This window comes from Chiloscyllium plagiosum, unplaced genomic scaffold, assembly GCF_037043375.1.
Source record: "Chiloscyllium plagiosum isolate Xiang-an unplaced genomic scaffold, Cpla_swu_hap1 HiC_scaffold_19, whole genome shotgun sequence".
Lineage (NCBI taxonomy): Eukaryota > Metazoa > Chordata > Chondrichthyes > Orectolobiformes > Hemiscylliidae > Chiloscyllium > Chiloscyllium plagiosum.
Window position 1 is genome coordinate 57,502,641 of NW_028270157.1, and position 18,360 is coordinate 57,521,000.

Genomic DNA, 18,360 nt, shown 5'->3' on the forward strand with positions numbered 1-18,360 from the left:
GTGCATCCAATTTTGAGGGGTCTCCTAAGGGTGGATGGGAAGGTTTTACTGCCTTTGGTCGAGATATCTATAACTGGGGCAAGCATTCAGGTATAAGAGTAGCAGCTTTACAGGGAAAAGGTTTTCACACTTGGAGTGTGGAGGTGATCTGGAACTCACTGTCTGAATGGGTAGCACAAGCACATACTGTCATAAGATCTAAAGAAAAATGCTTGGATATGCACTTGAAGTGCTAAACCAACAGGACTGTGGACTAAGAGCTGGAAAGTGGGATGAGGCTGGACAGCTACTTTTCGGGCTAAGTGGCCTCCATCTATGCTAGGAGAAAGTGAGGACTGCAGAAGCTGGAGAGTCAGTGTAGGAAAGTGTGGCACTGGAAAAGCACAACAGGTCAGGCAGCTGTGCTTTTCCAGTGCCACACTTTTCCACTCCATCTATGCTGTCAGTTTCTATCCAGGAAGTGGTTGGAATGAGGAACCCACTGTTAGGAGGAAATGGGTGAGGTAATGAGCTGAGAGGAATTAAGGGCAGACTAGATAACACATGGGACAGAAAGGAATAGGATATATTGATTGGATTCGATAGAGAGGGTTGGGAGCAAGCTGTGTGAGGCATAAACTCCAGTATAGCCTTGTTAGGCTGAATGGTCTGCTTCTCTTTACTACTTTATACTACATCCACAGCTGATCTCTCATTTCCCTTATTGGCTGCCCTTTCTAAAGCCGGTGACTCCTCTTGTTTCAGAGGCTGCGGTTTGAGAGGTAGCCAGCTGCCCTTTAGAAACGTGTCTATTATCTGCATGTGATCTTTTAATGGGAGCGCGTCAGCCATTTGATTGCAGGAGCTCATGTAACACTCAGACAATGGAGTTTAGCCCATTTCATATAATCACTGAACCCCTACAATGCAGAAAGAGTCTGAACTGACCCCCCCCGAAGAGCAACCCACCCCATTCCTGTGACCCCACTTTTATCAATAACCTATCTAAGCTACACATCTCTGGACACTATGGGCATTTTAACATGGCCCTAATCTGCACATCTTTGGAGTTAGAAGGAAGCCGAAGCAGGCAGGGGGAGAATGTGCAAATTCCACACAGACTGTCACGTGAGACCCTAGCGCTGTGAGGCAGCAGTGCTAACGACTGAGCCAGCTTTATGCTTTCCTTCTCATTAACTGGAGAATGGAGACTGGTTATTGCCATAAGGCAGAGACTGGACCTTCCTGCATTCTAATGCAACCTGCGTTGCTCGATTGTAAATCATTTTATCCCTTTCCTCACCTCCAGGCTTTGGCATGTGACCCTATCTGACCTAGGCGTGACGGTAATCTAGTCTCAGACTGTTGCCAGTTGAGATGAGGGTTAGTGCAACACACTGTTCCATCCTGCTTTTTCCTGCCTATTCTCCCTCTGAGCTGCCTCTCAGCCATGTGTGGTTCAAGCAGTCCAGGCTGAGGGTTCCATATAGTGGAGCCAATTATACAGCTTTCAACTGATAGATACTGCTCATTAAAAAAGGGAGCTGGCTGTTGCCATGACATCCAGTACCTGCTGACCTGCTGTTAAACTGCATGACTCAGTGCAGAGGGCAGCCGAGTATGATTATTAAAGACAGGCTTTCAACTGAAACAAAATGGATATATTCCTGCTCCTCCAGATATTTACTGACACCGACATCTTCTGATTACTGAGTTCAACAGTGGCGTATTTCCCTTGAAATCTTCAGGCTGTAGAACTTTCTAATCTGCTCACTCTTCCGCACCATGCATCTTATATCTGATTTTCTTCATTCTGACGCCATTTCTCTTGGAAGGAGTGTTTCAGACCTTGCTACTTTCTCTCCTCACCAGGCACTTTCTATCTATCCCTCCCTTGTACTGACCATCAGAGAATCTGACCATGACTATCCTTGTAACCAGTGTGAAACAGTACCCGGTTACAATGGACGTACACAGATAGCAGTCACAAGGGTTTTTAACATCATGTTTAAACAGTGATTAAAGTTGTCATATTTCTTGTCAGACACTTGCTCTGTATAACGTCGTCTGGCTTGATGAATTGTGGAGCACAGCAGGTTTGAAGTGTCATCTTATCTAAGCAGGGGTGGTGAAGAGATGGGCTAATCCCTTTCCAGATAAGCTATGAACTGTCCAAAATGGTGCTGCACTGCAACTTGCCTGTGATATCTCATGCAGTTATTTTTGTAATTATCGCATACAGATCACAGAATGAATGCTTCATAGTTCAAAACAGCTCAAATGTTGAGCTGTTGGTCCTTGTGGGCAGCACAGCATGTATTCAACACGTTATGAATTTTTCAAGTCACTTAACAAGAGTGATACCAATGAACACACTGAAAGTAGGAGCTGTCAGGGCAGATGCGATTGGAGGTAGGGTTTAAGCAGCGCCTTAAACGAGGGGTAGAGGGGTCTGGGGACAACATTCCAGAGCTTGTGGTCAATCTGAACATGGCTAGTAGTACTGGATTGCTTTAAGCTTGGATGTGAATGCGGGCAGCATTGGAGGGTGACATATTTGTACAGCTCAACGGCACCACAGAGAACAGGAGGAGAGGCGCTACAGGAGGGTTTGCAAACAAAGTCGAGAATTTTAAAATTAAGGCACTTGTATATGGCCAACATCAGTCAATAATCACAGGGGTGGTGGTGTACAGGACCCGAAACAGTATGTTTTTGAAAACTGTCAAGGGAGATGTGTAGAGACATGACACTTCTAGTTGATGATAAAGCCCCCTTCGGATTGTTAATGATTCTATCTGGTAATGAATCACCAGGAAGCATCAAAGTAATTTCTAACACTTCAAATGAGACAGTGCTGAAACACTATTCCTTCTTTGAAGTGAGGAGCATCTGCAACAAAAACAAAAGAAAATCAGAACAAAATAAAAATGTCCAGACTTCCCTGGTGTACAGATAACACCAAATACAAGTACTCTCCAGGGCCTTACCTGGATTTGTCCTTGATGGACACAATGTGTCCATTATTCTTGTTAGTTTCCCCTGAAGCACATCGTCGATCATAATATCAGCTGCAGAAATCCCAAAGAATCCTTCCTGAAGGGAAGAATGAACCAGCTTTAATTGGACTCCTGTTACCTGCTGAGTCTTCGGTTTAATTATCCACAAATTAAATTTAGAAATAAACTACACACCAGCTAATCTCCATTGGCTCTTAACTGTCCAGATCCTATCATAGCATAAATACACACTGATGTTTAAAGCTGTCACGTATCATTACTGACTGACTCTCAGGCTGTAGCAGAATATTGGAAGAGCAAACAAACAAATAGAAAGTTTCAAACAGTTGTTTGAATTTCCTGATACATTGTCTTTTTCTCTAACAAGGAAGTATATTATTTTTCCAATAAAAAAATCAACTTCCTTTAATGAATCTGAGGAAATTAGCTAAACTAATGACATTTTGCAGAGAGTACTATCCAGACATGTTTTGCTCCTGGATTAAGAGTGATCAAGATGGCAGAGTGAGGCTGATGACACCTAACTCTCCCTCACTATAATCTAATACAGGCAGAAGCCATGCTCTTCATCTTTCTATTATCAGTCTTCAAACATTTGATGTTATAAGTCCAGTAGCAACAGTAATGTTGAAGCAAATGGGAAGTCACAGGGAGTTGGATCTGTGAACCTGTCCACTGAACAGAGAATACCTGCAGTGTAGGAACAGGTCATTTGGCCCAACAAGTCCACACCAACCCTCCGAAGAGTATCCCTCCAAGACCCATCCACTTAATCCTACATTTCCCATGACTAATGCACCGTGGGCGGCACAGTGGTTAGCACTGCTGCCTCACAGCGCCAGAGATCCGGGTTCAATTCCCGCCTCAGGCGACTCTCTGTGTGGAGTTTGCACACTCTCCCCGTGTCTGCGTGGGTTTCCTCCGGGTTCTCTGGTTTCCTCCCACAGTCCAAAAATGTGTAGGTTAGGTGAATTAGCCATGCTAAATTGTAGTGTTAGGTGAAGGGGTAAATGGGTGGGTTGTGCTTCGGCGGGTCGGTGTGGGCTTGTTCGGTCGAAGGGCCTGTTTCCACACTGTAAGTAATCTAGTCTAAACCTACACATCCCTGAACACTATGGGCAATTTAGCATGGCCAATTCACCTAACCTGCACATCTTTGGTCTTTGGGAGGAAACCGGAGCACCTAGAGGAAACCCAGAGAATGCGCAAACTCTACACAGACAGTTGCCCAAGGCTGGAATTGAACCGGGTCCCTGGCACTGTGAGATAGCAGTGCTAACCACTGAGCCACTGTGCTGCCCTTAAGGGCCATATGTCACCACTGGAAAGAGAATTAGAAGTTGGCTGCTCCTGGAGTAAGTGAAGAAAACCCTTTCACGACCACATTGCTTGCTCCCAGTGAGGAAGTGGCTAGAAAACATGCCCCAAACATTGTCTGCTTCATGACTAATGTGACCTAAAGCCAGTCTCAAAAAGGCAGTAAAAGTGACACCTGTATCTAAATTGACAGGCCAGTCAATTGCATGAACTTCAGTGCTGATTTTGCAGTTGTTTTATTTTACAGAGGGAGTGATTCACCTCAGTCAAAGAACCAAAGCAAAACTCCAAACGATACAGAAAGTTGAATATCCTTACACTGTTAGCATCTCATTATCCAAATACCAATTTTCCTTCACACAAACCTGAAACACAGATGTGTTCATTCTAAGTCGTTGGTTACTAATGTCGCTAAAGTCCTCTTTACTCTGACAAGGAATAATCCTTGCCCGACTTGTTCTGTCTCCTTATCAGAGTTGCCCATCTACCTCCTTCCCCCCAAAGCCTTCCTGGAATGTCTTTATTAAATCTGCCGCTGATTTATACATACTCTTACAGAAATCGTGCTGACATCAGCGTCCAGGATGGATAAGCTTCACTTGATACAAAGTTGACATCTGCTTTTGCTTTTAGTATGGAAATTTCATTAATCTCTTCTAGTCGCAAACCTGAATGTACTCTAACACACTGGACACCATCGGTGCACAGAGTGTGTGCACCCTCATGGACATCAGTACAGTTGACAGACTTCAGAATTAGTTTATTGTCACATGTACTCAAGTACAGAAGTACAGAGAAACTTTTACAATGCTGCCACACATGGACGCCATCTTAATTACAAATCTTAGATACAAATCAGAGAAACAAAGAAAAATGTGACATTACCTTACAGTTATTCATGGTATAAGTTAGAAAAATAAGACCTGAGGGAAGAACTGTTCTTGTTGGTAGAAAGCTGGCTCAGTAGAATATCCAGATAATCGCGCTCAGTGATGACCTCAAGAAAATCAGTGCAGGTTACACATTCATTTGGAGTGACTATGGAAAAGAGGAATGGTACAAAGCTGGTGCTGGCTTCACTGCTGTGAGTCATTTGGTCAGTCAACTAATTTAACTTCACCAAGGATATTAGTGGTCACCTGATGCTGCTTAAACACCTTCTGTCTGCCAATTTGCAAACAGTCTCATCCGTGTGTGTACCCCTAGCATGACTAACCCTGATGACGTCAGGATAATCTCGGTGATGACCTCCATTCCCTGACTGCTGTTGAAGTCAGACAAGGTAATCATTCCCCGTGACTTCAATGTAAAATATTGGCACAGATCACCAGGCATGGGCAGGGATTATCGGAAAAGAAAATCAGGGCTGGTGGTTGTCATGGGCTCCTCTTGCTGAAGATGTACGTTGAGCAGGAACTGTGTCACAGTATCTTGCAAAGAAGCTCAGTCACTTTCACTTGAGGGGTTTTCGGAAGAATCTGAAGATTAGAATGCAGGACAAATAACAGATGCTGCGATGCTCACCTGAGCTAGCAGACCCAGCATCCAAACCCCATTCAGACAGACTGGACTGACCATGAAACTGGAAAGCCTGACACTTGCCTATCAAAGTGAACTGAAGTCTGGCGTCATACTCTGACAGTCGAAAAGAACACAAGGTGGTGTTCCATACAATGCAGCCAAATGAAAAGCTATGAGATCTCCTTTGAAACCAAGAGCATCTCAGAGTCAGAGAAAAGACCTCTGAAAAGGGAATTCTAAGCCAGCAACTCATCTAAGTCTCAATCGTTTGGATATCCTGCCAACTCAGAAAGATCTTCTGCGCACAAATCATCTTCAGCAGACACCTACATACTCCCCAGATGATGAACACGGTCACCTTTGCCTCATAGGATGAAAAACGAGAACAGGTGAACCATGCAGACACAGAGAAATCTATGCCTTACACTCCTGAAAATGTGATTCAAAAACTGCTGTGGCCCTACATTATGCAGAGAAAGAATCTTTTCTGGAAACTGTTTCTGAGGGACATCTCGTGTTAAAGATGTGACTGAAGAAAGCATGAGATGAGATGTGAGATATTTTCCAACAAATAGCTCTCCAACATTTGTCTACTCTCACATGTAAATAATGGTCAGCTGGGGGAGAACACTGGAGAGTGATAAGGTCCCATAAGGGTGCAGGGATAAAGAGATCCTGAGGTGGATGTACAGGATAAATTCTGGCCATGGTTACGATAGCATTTGGGATCCTTGGCTTTATTAAACAAGGAACAGATTAAAGAACATTATGCCGAACATTTACAAAAGGTTGGTTAGGTCTCAACTGTTGTGTTCCAACTCTGGGAAGTTCTTTAGGTCAGCTGTCAAAGCCTTAAGGAGGGCACAGAGAAGATTTATTAGAATGATCCTGAGGATAAGGGACTTCAGTTTGTGGAGAGATTGGAGATTTTATGGAGATTTACAAAATCATAAATGGCTTTGACAGCACAAATAAGAAGAAACCATTTCAAGGGCAAAAGAGTGAGTAGATAATGAACAGAGGTAGGAGAAAGTGAGGACTGCAGATGCTGGAGATCAGCGCTGAAAATGTGGTGCTGGAAAAGCGCAGCAGGTCAGGCAGCATCCAAGGAGCAGGAGAATCGACGTTTCGGGCATGAGCCCTTCTTCAGGAATGAGGAGAGTGTGCCAAGCAGGCTAAGATAAAAGGTAGGGAGGAGGGACTTGGGGGAGGGGCGTTGGAAATGTGATAGGTGGAAGGAGGTTAAGGTGAGGATGATAGGCTGGAGTGGGGTGGGACGGAGAGGTCAGGAAGAAGATTGCAGGTTAGGAAGTGGTGCTGAGTTCGAGGGTTGGGACTGAGACAAGGTGGGGGGAGGGGAAATGAGGAAACTGGAGAAATCTGAGTTCATCCTTTGTGGTTGGAGGCTTCCTAGGCGGAAGATGAGGCACTCTTCCTCCAGCCATCGTGTTGCTATGGTCTGACGATGGAGGAGTCCAAGGACCTGCATGTCCTTGGTGGAGTGGGAGGGGGAGTTGAAGTGTTGAGCCACGGGGTGGTTGGGATGGTTGGTCTGGGTGTCCCAGAGGTGTTCTCTGAAACTTTCCGCAGATAGGTGACCTGTCTCCCCAACATAGAGGAGGCCACATCGGGTGCAGCGGATGCAGTAAATGATGTGTGTGGAGGTGCAGGTGAATTTGTGGCGGATATGGAAAGATCCCTTGGGGCCTTGGAGGGAAGTAAGGGGGGAGGTGTGGGCTCAAGTTTGTCCGCCTAGGAAGCCTCCAACCACAAGGGATGAACTCAGATTTCTCCAGTTTCCTCATTTCCACTCCCCCCACCTTATCTCAGTCCCAACCCTCAAACTCAGCACCACCTTCCTAACCTGCAACCTGACCTCTCCGCCCCCACCCCCCACTCCGGCCTATCACCCTCACCTTAACCTCCTTCCACCTATCGCATTTCCAATGCCCCTCCCCCAAGTCCCTCCTCCCTACCTTTTATCTTAGCCTGCTTGGCACACTTTCCTCATTCCTGAAGAAGGACTCATGCCCGAAACGTCGATTCTGCTGCTCCTTGGATGCTGTCTGACCTGCTGCGCTTTTTCAGCACCACAATGAACAGAGGTAGAAGAGATACAGCAAAGGATGGCACACCAGGTATAGACTTCTCATCATTTACAGGAGCAACACAATTTAGATGAGAATTCTGTCATCCAGCTCCTGCTGAAGCCTTATACTTCTGGTCAGTCCAATTTAAGGTCTATAGCTTTGAGGAGGAAGTAAATGTGGTCCATCCTATTTAGTCATCTGAAAAGAATTTACAGATTCATCCTGACCACTCGACACTGCCCACCTGCATGCTGCCAATCACAGTACCCCTGGATATCCATTCCGTGTGTTGAACAATCACAATCCAGAATTGGTTCAAGGAACAGGTGTTAAATGTGCATTTTCCTAGTTCTAACTCATATCATTGTGTCTCGCAATTGCAGTTTAGTCCGACGCACTGCTTGAGGGCTATTTTCAATCCGTATTCAATATACTCTGACAGATTTCTGCAGTATTAAAAGAACATTGAAAATTACAGCGCAGTACAGGCCCTTAGCCCTCGATGTTGCATGACCTGTGGAACCAATTTGAAGCCTATCTATCTTAGACTATTCCATTTTCATCTATATGTTTATCTAATGTATTGCTGAGGTAATTTGAGATCACCTCAATATTTCAACACCAGGAATCAATCTCTTGGTCTCGAATGTTTGCACTTTCTCCATAAATTGGGTGAATCTGCCATCACGTAGATAAAATTGGAAAGATGCAAAACGTCATTCTGAGATCCGCCACTGTATCATATCATCATTAACTAGTGGTGGGCATATTTAAAGAAAGTAAATCCAGTTAATATAAATATTGATTGAATGATGTTGGATTTCAGGCAGCATAATTTACACTACCATCTGATTGCCAGAACTAGTTAAGTATTTTATAGCGCTTTTTCATTCTTCTCGATGAAAGAGTTTCATATTACAGAGAAAGCTCGATTATCCGAATATCAGATTACCTGGCAAGATTGCAAGGTCCCAATGCTTTGACTAAACTATATCATCCGGCATTCGATTATCCGGAATTCAATTAACCAAAAGAAATACTCCCCGCCCATGTCCTTCAGATAATCAGAGTTCCTCTGTACAACCTATCTTTTAAAAAAAAACCTTCAATGGCAATGATAGTTCTAACCAAGACTAAGTTCCTGTGGTGCAAGTTTCTGTCAACACTACACGAACTGGGGCTGGATGGGGAAGGGTCAAAGGTTAACTTACCGCCTCATTCCACAAGAATGCATCAAGTGATCCTGATCCATCATCAAATGTAAACTTCATGACAAAAACATAGCTTAGAAGCTGAACACCTAAAACTAGTGCAAAGAAAGCAAGTTAAATAAAGTCAATGAAGTGTAATAAAGCAAATGGCATAAATATGTTAGGCCCCTCAGGATGCAACTACGAGAGGAATGATGGGAAAACTCTTTGTCGTCAGTGAGCTATTGTGATGTGGAGTCAAGTGCTTGAAACAATTTTTTGGGTCAAAGTCCTGGAATTCCCTTCCTCATGGCATTGTGCGTCTATCTACAGGACACAGACTGCAGATGTTCAACTCACCACCACCTTCTCAAGGTCAACCAGGCAGCCCTATCAGTGATGCCCAAGTCCCACGGGTGAATAAAACAAAAAAAAATGAAGACATCTTCGATAATAACGTTTATAAATAGAATTGGGCATTTACTTGAAAGGGAAAGAAATGCAGGCCATGGGTGAAGTACATATGAGTGGGACAAATTGGTTATTTTATTCAAAGAGCTAGTAAAAGTGTGAAGGGCTGAACATCCTCCTTCGCTGGGAGATGTTGTTATAAATATAACTGGCTAAGCATCAGCTTGATGAACGAAGGAAGACCTGAAACTTCAATGTTGGAGGAATTCAAACACATAAAGTAAACTCTGCTACACTAACTTTAATAAGTAGTATGTAGCTGATATTTATTACTCTTGTTGCTGAAAAACAAAAGCTATGCATGACTAGGAATTTACCCCTAACTTGCTTATTCCAGGCAATGGTTAGAGTAATTAAAGCTGAATCATTCACTCTTTTTCAGCACCTTAAATCTATGGAATTCTGTATCTGTTCCAATCTTTCATCCAGGGCAATGACGAGATTTTAAAACTCAAGCTTAATGCCCCCACTTTTCGATCTTAGTCCTTCACTTGTATGTATTTCAAATGGTTTCCTCAAAAAAACCTCTGGAAATACAATGCTCGAGATAGAATTTCACTCCTGACACCACGAGCATATCGTGAACAGCAAACGACCGAAATAATTTCCCTTACCACTTTTAATGTGGTCGAACATTTAAAGATGCTTCACAAAAAAGTTATGAAAAAAAAAGTTTGAGAACCTCACACTTAAGCACGTATTGTGACAGGTGACCAAAAACTCAGTTTTGGTGTGTGTCTTATAGAGGAGGAAAGAGAGGCAAAGAGAGATAGAGAGGAAAGGAGGTATAGGAAGAAAATTCTAGAGCTTACAGCCCAAGCAACAGAGAACAAGGTCACAAAGTTTCTTTGTTTCTAATTTGTAGAAGTGGGCGGCACGGTGGCACAGTGGTTAGCACTGCTGCCTCACAGCACCAGAAACACGGGTTCAATTCCCGCCTCAGGCAACTTCTGTGTGGAATTTGCACATTCTCCCCGTGTCTGCGTGGGTTTCCTCCGGGTGCTCCAGTTTCCTCCCACAGTCCGAAGATGAGCAGGTTAGGTGAATTGGCCATGCTAAATTGCCCGTGGTAAATGTAGGGGAATGGGTCTGGTTGGGTTGCTCTTCGGAGGGTCGGTGTGGACTTGTTGGGCCGAAGGGCCTGTTTCCACACTGTAAGCAATCTAATCTGAATGGTTAAAATCATGCAAAAGCAGCGTTCCAGAACTGGAGGAGCTCTGGGAGTGTGCAGAGTTATTGGAAGGGATGAGGCCACGGAGTGATTTGAAAACCAGGTCAAGAATTTTAATGTGGAGGCTTTGCCAGAGTGGAAGCCATTGTAAGTCAATGGGTACAGGGGGGTGATGGGTGAACAGAGCTTGCCGAGAGGTAGTGTAGAAGCAGCTGCGTTCTTGAATGATTGTGGGTTTGCTGAAGGTGAAAACGGCAGGCCGGTTCAGATATCAAAATGACCAAGTCTTAAGGTAACACAGTTATGGATGATAGAACAATTGAGGCAAGGTGGAAACAGGTGATGCTACAAGACAGAAAGAGGTGGCCTTGACGATGAGGCAGACATGTGGCCAGAAACTGATCTCAGGGAGTCAAATATGGTGCCACGGTTACAAAACAGTCTGGTTCCACATCACTGACAAGAAAATGGGATAAATTTGATGGCTCAGTTTGCTCGACAATTACAAAATAGCTTCAAAGCTAATTGCAGGGTAACATGGGAAATATGTCCAACTGGAAAAGAACAAATTACCTTTGGCTATTGCTGATGATTCCCAAGTTCCTGATTGTGACAGTGATTGAAGAACATTCACGGGCTGTGGATCAGAACAATTCTTGCAGCTGGAGAAGAAAGTGATCACCATTTAGGAAGCAAGTTGGCACCCAAATTTTCCCACCTCATTTTAAAACCTCATGTGATTCACTTAACAGCTGCTGTTCAGCAACACATTATCTGTCATTTTGTTACAAACTATATGCACCGTATGATAGTTTTGACATCGGAATTAAATTTAGATATAGGATAGAACTCATGACATCTTTATTAGGGAGCTTTATGTGGAGCCACCCCTAGGGGGCAGTGACTATAATATGACAGAATTCACCCTGCAGCTTGAGAGGGAGGAGCTGGGGTCACATGTAACAGCATTACAATTGAGTAAAGGTGACTACAAAGGCATGATGTAGGGGCTGGCCAGAGTTGGCTGGAAGGGGAGCTGAGCAGGGAAGATGGTGGAGCAGCAATGGCAGGGGTTTCTGGGGGTAATTCAAGAGGCACAGCCAGAAATTCATCCCAAGGAAGGAGAAACATACTAAGGGAAGGACGAGGCAACTGTGGCTGACAAAGGAAGTCAGGGACAGCATAAAGCTAAAGATTAAACCTTTCAATGGAATGAAGATTCAAGAGGATTGGGAAGCCTTTAAAAACCAACAAAGGGAAAAGCAAAGGGAGGAGAAAATGAAATAGGAGGGTAAGCTAGCTAGTACTGGAAATAAAAATTGCAAGAATTGTTTTACATATATAAAACATAAAAGAAAAGCAAGAGTGGACATTGGGCGACTGGAAAATAAAGCTGGAGCAGCAGTAATGGGGAAGAAAAAGACAGCAGAGGAACTGAATAGATACTTTGCATCAATTTTCATATTGGGAGACACCAGTAGCATATCAGCACTTCAAGAAAGTCAGGGGGCAGAAGTGAGTGTAGTGACTATCACTAAGAAGAAAGTGCTAAGGAATCTGCAAGGTCTGAGAGTGAACAAGTCACATGGACCAGGTGGACCATACTCCAGAGTTCTGAAGGAAATAACTGAGGAGATTGGGGAGGCATTGGTGGAGGATCTTCAGAAATCACTGGAGTCAGGGATGGCCCCAGAGGACTAGAAAATGGTGAATGTAACATCCCTGTTTGAGGAAGGAGAGAGGGAGGCAGAAGACAAGAAACTACAAACTGGTTAGCCTGACCTCAGTCATTGGTAAGATTTTAGAGGCCATTATTAAGGTTGAGATTACGGAGGCCGTGGAAGTGCATGTAAAATAGGGCTGAGTCAGCACAGCTTTGTCAAGTGGAGGACATTCCTGACAAACTGATTGGAATTCTTTGAGGAGGTAATGAACAAGTTAGATCAAGTAAAGCCAGTGGACATGACCTAGTTGGATTTCCAGAAGGTTTTTGGCAAGGTGCTACATAAAAGCTGGTGTTAGGGGCCATATACTGGCATAGATAGAGGACTGGTTGACTCGCATAGAGTAGACACTGAGGATAAAGGGGTCTTTTTCAGGATGGCAGCCAGTCACTAGTGGATTTCCACAGGAGTCAGTCATAGGATCACAACTATTCAAATTATACATTAATGATCTGGACAAGGAACTGAGGGCATTGTTGCTAAGTTTATAGATGATACAAAGATAGGCAGAAAAGCAGGTAGTGTTGAGGAAGGTGGAAGGCTGTAGAAGGACTTGGACAGTCTATGAGAGTGGGCAAAGAAGAGGCCATTGGAATACAATGTGGGGCAGCACAAGGTTATGCACTTTGATAGGAAGAATACAGATGTCAACTATTTTGGAAATGGAGAAAGGTTTTCAAAATCTGAAGCACAAAGGGACTTAGGAGTCTTAGTTCAGAATTGTCTTCAGGTTAACAGACAGTTTCAGTTGGTAGTTAGGAAGGCAAATGCAATGTTGCCATTCATTTTAAAAGGGCTACTGGACAAAAGCAAAGATGTATTACTAAGACTGTAGAAAGCTCTGGTCAGACTACATTTGGAACGTTGAGAACAGTTTGGGCACCGTATCTAAAAAAGGATGTGTTGACGTTGGAGGGGACCCAGAGGAAGTTTACTAGAATGATCCTGAGGATAAAAGCCTTGTCATATGAGGACTCTAGGTCTGTACTTGACTGAGTTTAGAAGGAGGCGAAGACATTTCATTGAAACTTACAGAATACTGACAGCCTGGATAGAATGGATGTGGAGAAGATGTTTCCATTAGTAGGAGGGACTAGAACCCAAGGGCACAGCCTTAGAATAAAGGAATGACTCTTTAGAACTGAGATGAGGAGGAACTTTTACAGCCAATGGGTGTGAATCTGGGGAACTCACTGTACAGAAGGTTGTAGAGGCCAAGTCATTGAGTGGTATTTAAGACCGAGATAGATAGGTTCTTGATTAGTAAGGGGAACGAGAAGGCAGGAGAATGGGGTTGGGAAACAGATCATCAAATGGTGGAGCAGACCAAGATGGGTGACTGGCCTTATTCTGCTTTTATATCTTATGGTCTAACAACTTTATTCAACCAATGAATTTAGACTGGACTATGTGATATTAGCTTTTCAATGTAATGCTCATTCTTTGAAGAGAAGATGATCATGTTCACCATCTTCAGCGTTGAGTTGGGTCCATACCAATTCAGACCACGGTCAAAAGATATGCCTTTGCCTCTTTTAAAATAATGGCCAATAGAATATGATGTGTGTTATTAAACTAATACATAAAATTATTCATGCAGGAAATTTCTTTAGCCTTTCTATACTGAATGGGTTATTTCCACAAACTTCAATAAGCACACTCTGGTTTGCCAAAGTATGCTCTGTAGATATCTGGAACATGTTAGACAGCACTGGCTACAATATGCATCAGCCCACTTACTCGAATACTTGGGGTTCTCCTGAGGTAATGGTCACAGGAGTGGAAGAAAGTTTACAAGAAAAGGCAAGGCAGTGATTCAAGTTGGCTCAAAGGGAGTAAGTACTAAGAAAGTATCAAATAGCTCAGAGATACAGCACAGTCTAATCCGTGAGCTGGGTGTCTCCCTCTAACTACAAACAATCCTTGCTCCATGATAGTTGTTGCTGCAATCTGGAAGTGCAGCACTGAAGTGTAGAAGCATCATATAAGAGGACTGGCGATGTATCTTGAGGGTTTTTAGAGGCTAGCACATGTTGGATGCCAATATTCATACACATAGGATGCATGTGACTATGCTCTGAGATGTTGGCATCAGATGCCCAACATCAAGATCCTTCAGAGCAACTGGGAAGTTGAAGTCGCCAGGTACCCTGGTTTCCAGGTCAGGGATTCCTAGCCCAGTTTGCTCATGGAGGGTGGTATGATAGAAAGCTCCATATTAACGAAGTGAGATCGGCAAATATCATGGTCGTTAACTCCTGTTAGGTAGCAGCAAGTTGTCTATTACAAAAATCTTCCCTCAACAACTAACTTTAGTTAAAAGGTGCAACAGATTGTTACCAACATCAAGCTAAGCCACACCGGATTTCTTGCATGATTCTGTCACAATTTGCATCCTGGCCTACGTCATTCAGGGCATTGTCCTTGAAGTCTACATTTGGTACAACTCAGAACTGATGCCTATAAAAGGGCTAGTGAACCAATATCATAGTGCAGTGTGCTAACGTATTAGGATCAGAGGACTTTACTTGTCACAAATGTGTGAAGCAATGCCATAAATTATAGAATCACAGATTCATAGAATCCCTATAGCACATTTGGCCCATTGAGTCCACACTGACCCTCCAAAGAGCATACCCAGAACCACCCCCTTCCTGTATCCCTGTAACCCTGCATTTTCTATGGCTAATCCACCTAGCCCACACATTTCCTGGACACTATGGGCAATTCAGCATAGTCAATCCACTTAATCTGCTCATCTTTGGACTGTGGGAGGAAACCCACGCAGAGCGTTCAAACTCTTCACTGAGAGTGGCCCAAGGGTGGAATCAAACCCAGGTCCCTGGTACTGTGAGGCAGCAGTGCTAACCACTGAGCCAACGAGCTGAACAAATTAGCTGGACCATCATTCGGGGTTTCAACCCTATTATTGGAGATTGGATTGAATGGAAATTCTATATCCTGTTGGATAAGGAACACCCAACAGCACAATCTGAAAATTGCACAGCCATCTTCTTTTCTCACTTTCAACTCTGTCCTTATAAAAGACAAAATAAGCTCATATGATGCACAAGAAGGTCAACATTCAGAGAAGGTGTTCGGGCAAAAAGAAAGTTCAACTTGATTTACCCATAATGCCATTTTCTATCTTCTATAAGGAATGGAATGGAAAGGTCATTCAAAGACAGACATTTGGTCCTGGAACTAGTAGGAATGACCCTTCCAAATCTCTCGGAGAGTCGATACAGATCATTTAGAGACATTCCTTGGGGGGAAGAAAAAGAGGAAAAACGTAACTTAATAATCCAAGCGGCTCAGAATTCAACTTGTAGTGTTCTTTATACTTATTTTTAGCATAATATTTATAGAATTCAACATATTTCTTACTGTCCGTTGAAGCAGTGAGCTACATCAAATATGCTTTTGAGACATAGGTAGGCTTTTAGTTTTCTAATGCATTTAAGTTTCTTCTATATTCAAAACAGTTGTCGTAGAAAATCCAATTTTCCTTTGAATACTTAACTGAATACTGTTAAATCTTTATGTGGTCACTCCAAGACAGCATTGTATCATGGGATATCCAATTATTATCGCAAATTTCAAAAACAGAGGGAGAAAACATAATTGGCTCTATTTAATCTCATGAACAGGGTGATATGAGGGTCACTGTTATCAATTCCATGAGTACCTGCAAAGGTATGGTACCGAAGTGATGACTTTCCCTCAAGACTGAGCAAATGTGCAAGAATACTAGCACAGTTAATAAGCTCCTCAAATATGTATTGGGCTTCTGGTATATTTCGACCTCTGATTAAGTACAGTGATAGAAAGCTACCAGGCTTTCATTAAAAGCAACAATTGTCTGTTACACAATTTATAAAGTAAAAGCACTGGTTGTACAAACAGGAAAAGAAACAAGTGCAGAACTTTAAAAACATGAGATGTGCTCAGGGCTCCTTACTGAAAGCAGTCAGACTGGAAGCTCATACCTTTAGGAAGAGCAATGGAGTCTTGTGAATTATTACTGGTGCATCTATAGTCTTGCATCTGTTTTTCGGGAGAAAGTGAGGACTGAAGATGCTGGAGATCAGCATTGAAAAGTGTGGCACTGGAAAAGCACAGCAGGCCAGGCAGCATCCGAGGAGGAGAAGGAGAATCGACATTTCAGGCGGCTTCTGCCCGGAATGTTGACTCTCCATCCTCACATGCTACCTGACCTGCTGTGCTTTCCCAACGTCACATTTTTAAAATTTCTTTTGGCTTCTCCCTATTTTGACTTTCCTACCTCCCTACTTGTGATTCTCTGAGCACTAGGAACTCTCCTTGACAGCTTGTCAATGCAGAGATTTAGATAGTGACCATAGACAGAAGAATCACTGACGCCATCCTGGCCAAAGACAATCCACACAATGATGACACCAGTTGGGTTGATGATGACACTGGCTGACAGCACTGGTTTTGATGGAAAATATGAGATTACCTGTGGGATCAAATTTACTCATTTCCATTCCACAGCTTGTTTCAGCTGTGTTTATTTTTAACAGAATGCTACCATCTCATCAAATGCTACCTGATGGGTTTACCTTTGCCTATCATTTATGTTCTCTACTTGCACTAACATTAGTAGTGGTGCTGCACGTTTTTACCTTCCACCAGGATTGTGGAGTGCTCTGGAACACTTTGCTCTTCACCTGTCTTCACTAGATGAACGGTGATCCGGCGCTGTCTTTCACCTTCTGCCTCCCACATGGCTGTCTTGTACCACGCGGCATCATGTGACCGGACATCAGGGTCAACAGCTGCGGAACCAGGACTGTAAAGACCTTGCAAAACAGTGTCGATATCGTCGTCATTTGGAATCTCCTGCCTGATAAATGGACCCATAGGAACCAGTCAGCACAGACACATCATAGTTATGCACAGTAATGAGTTAGCACATTTTCAACTAAGATCGAAGATACTTGTCACAGGTAGAACAAGTTAAATGTCTTCATTGAAGATTCATCAGGACTTTTTCCTTCCTACAGGTCTTATCCCACAAGTCACATTCAGTTGTTTAAATTAGTGAGGGCATCTCAGATTAGAAACCCATTAGGCTGCCCGTATCTTTACTCTTAGTTTTATAATATTAGAATGATAGTTTTGGAGATCTAATTATTGTTTCATCCCTTCATGTCGTGGGGAATCCCAATGTCACTGTAATATAAATCTACCAGAGGTGGGGCTCAGAATTATTTTTCTAAAAGCAAAGTTCCGTACCAATTCAGATCTAAGCCTTTGAAAGGCTCAACCAAACAACTTCCAGCTGCCTTTGTACTCAAGTGCTGATAAGAGAGATTTATCCATTGCGCATGCAGCAATAAAAGCAAGCAAAAATTTAAAACAAAACACAATGTGCCTGGAAATCAGGACAATGCCAGTATAATGAGAGAAAAGCGGGGACAGAAATCTCTCCACTTTTGTTCTTTGGCATGCATTCAGTCTGAATCCCTTCAGAGATACGTATTCCAGCTCTCCTGAAATAGATAAAAATCCCTCGAACTCTTCCATTTGCACATTTAATTTTACCATTTGGAATCTATAACAGTGATAAATTACAATCAGTAATATTATAGTATGATGTCTTTACCCCACGTGGGCTGTCTGTTACTTTGGGACAGATTTTAACCCTACTGGTGACCTAAATGAAAGTATTAATGGGACAAAAAGCAACTCCGGAAAACCCAATCAGGAAAAAAAAACTAAAGGCAATTCAACAGCTCACAATCCTATAAACGTAACATTTCCTAACATGCTTCTCAGTTGTAATTTCTTCGGCTATGAGTACAGTAACTGAAAGGTGTTCAATACTTACCAGCCTCAAACCATTGAGCAATG

General features: G+C 43.1%; 1 protein-coding gene across 3 annotated transcripts in view; it reads right to left on the reverse strand.

Annotated features, from left to right (window-relative positions):
* The window catches only part of pot1 (protection of telomeres 1 homolog), a 332,035-nt gene that overhangs the window by 3,407 nt on the left and 310,268 nt on the right, over positions 1 to 18,360 (reverse strand). For all 3 annotated transcript variants that reach the window (XM_043709133.2, XM_087997426.1, XM_087997427.1), the window contains exons 15-19: positions 17,130 to 17,350; positions 15,613 to 15,748; positions 11,333 to 11,421; positions 9,139 to 9,233; positions 2,970 to 3,075 (exon numbers count right to left, since the gene is read on the reverse strand). In XM_043709133.2, coding sequence (XP_043565068.2) covers positions 2,970 to 3,075; positions 9,139 to 9,233; positions 11,333 to 11,421; positions 15,613 to 15,748; positions 17,130 to 17,350 — 647 coding nt within the window. The remainder of the gene's footprint in view (positions 1 to 2,969; positions 3,076 to 9,138; positions 9,234 to 11,332; positions 11,422 to 15,612; positions 15,749 to 17,129; positions 17,351 to 18,360) is intronic.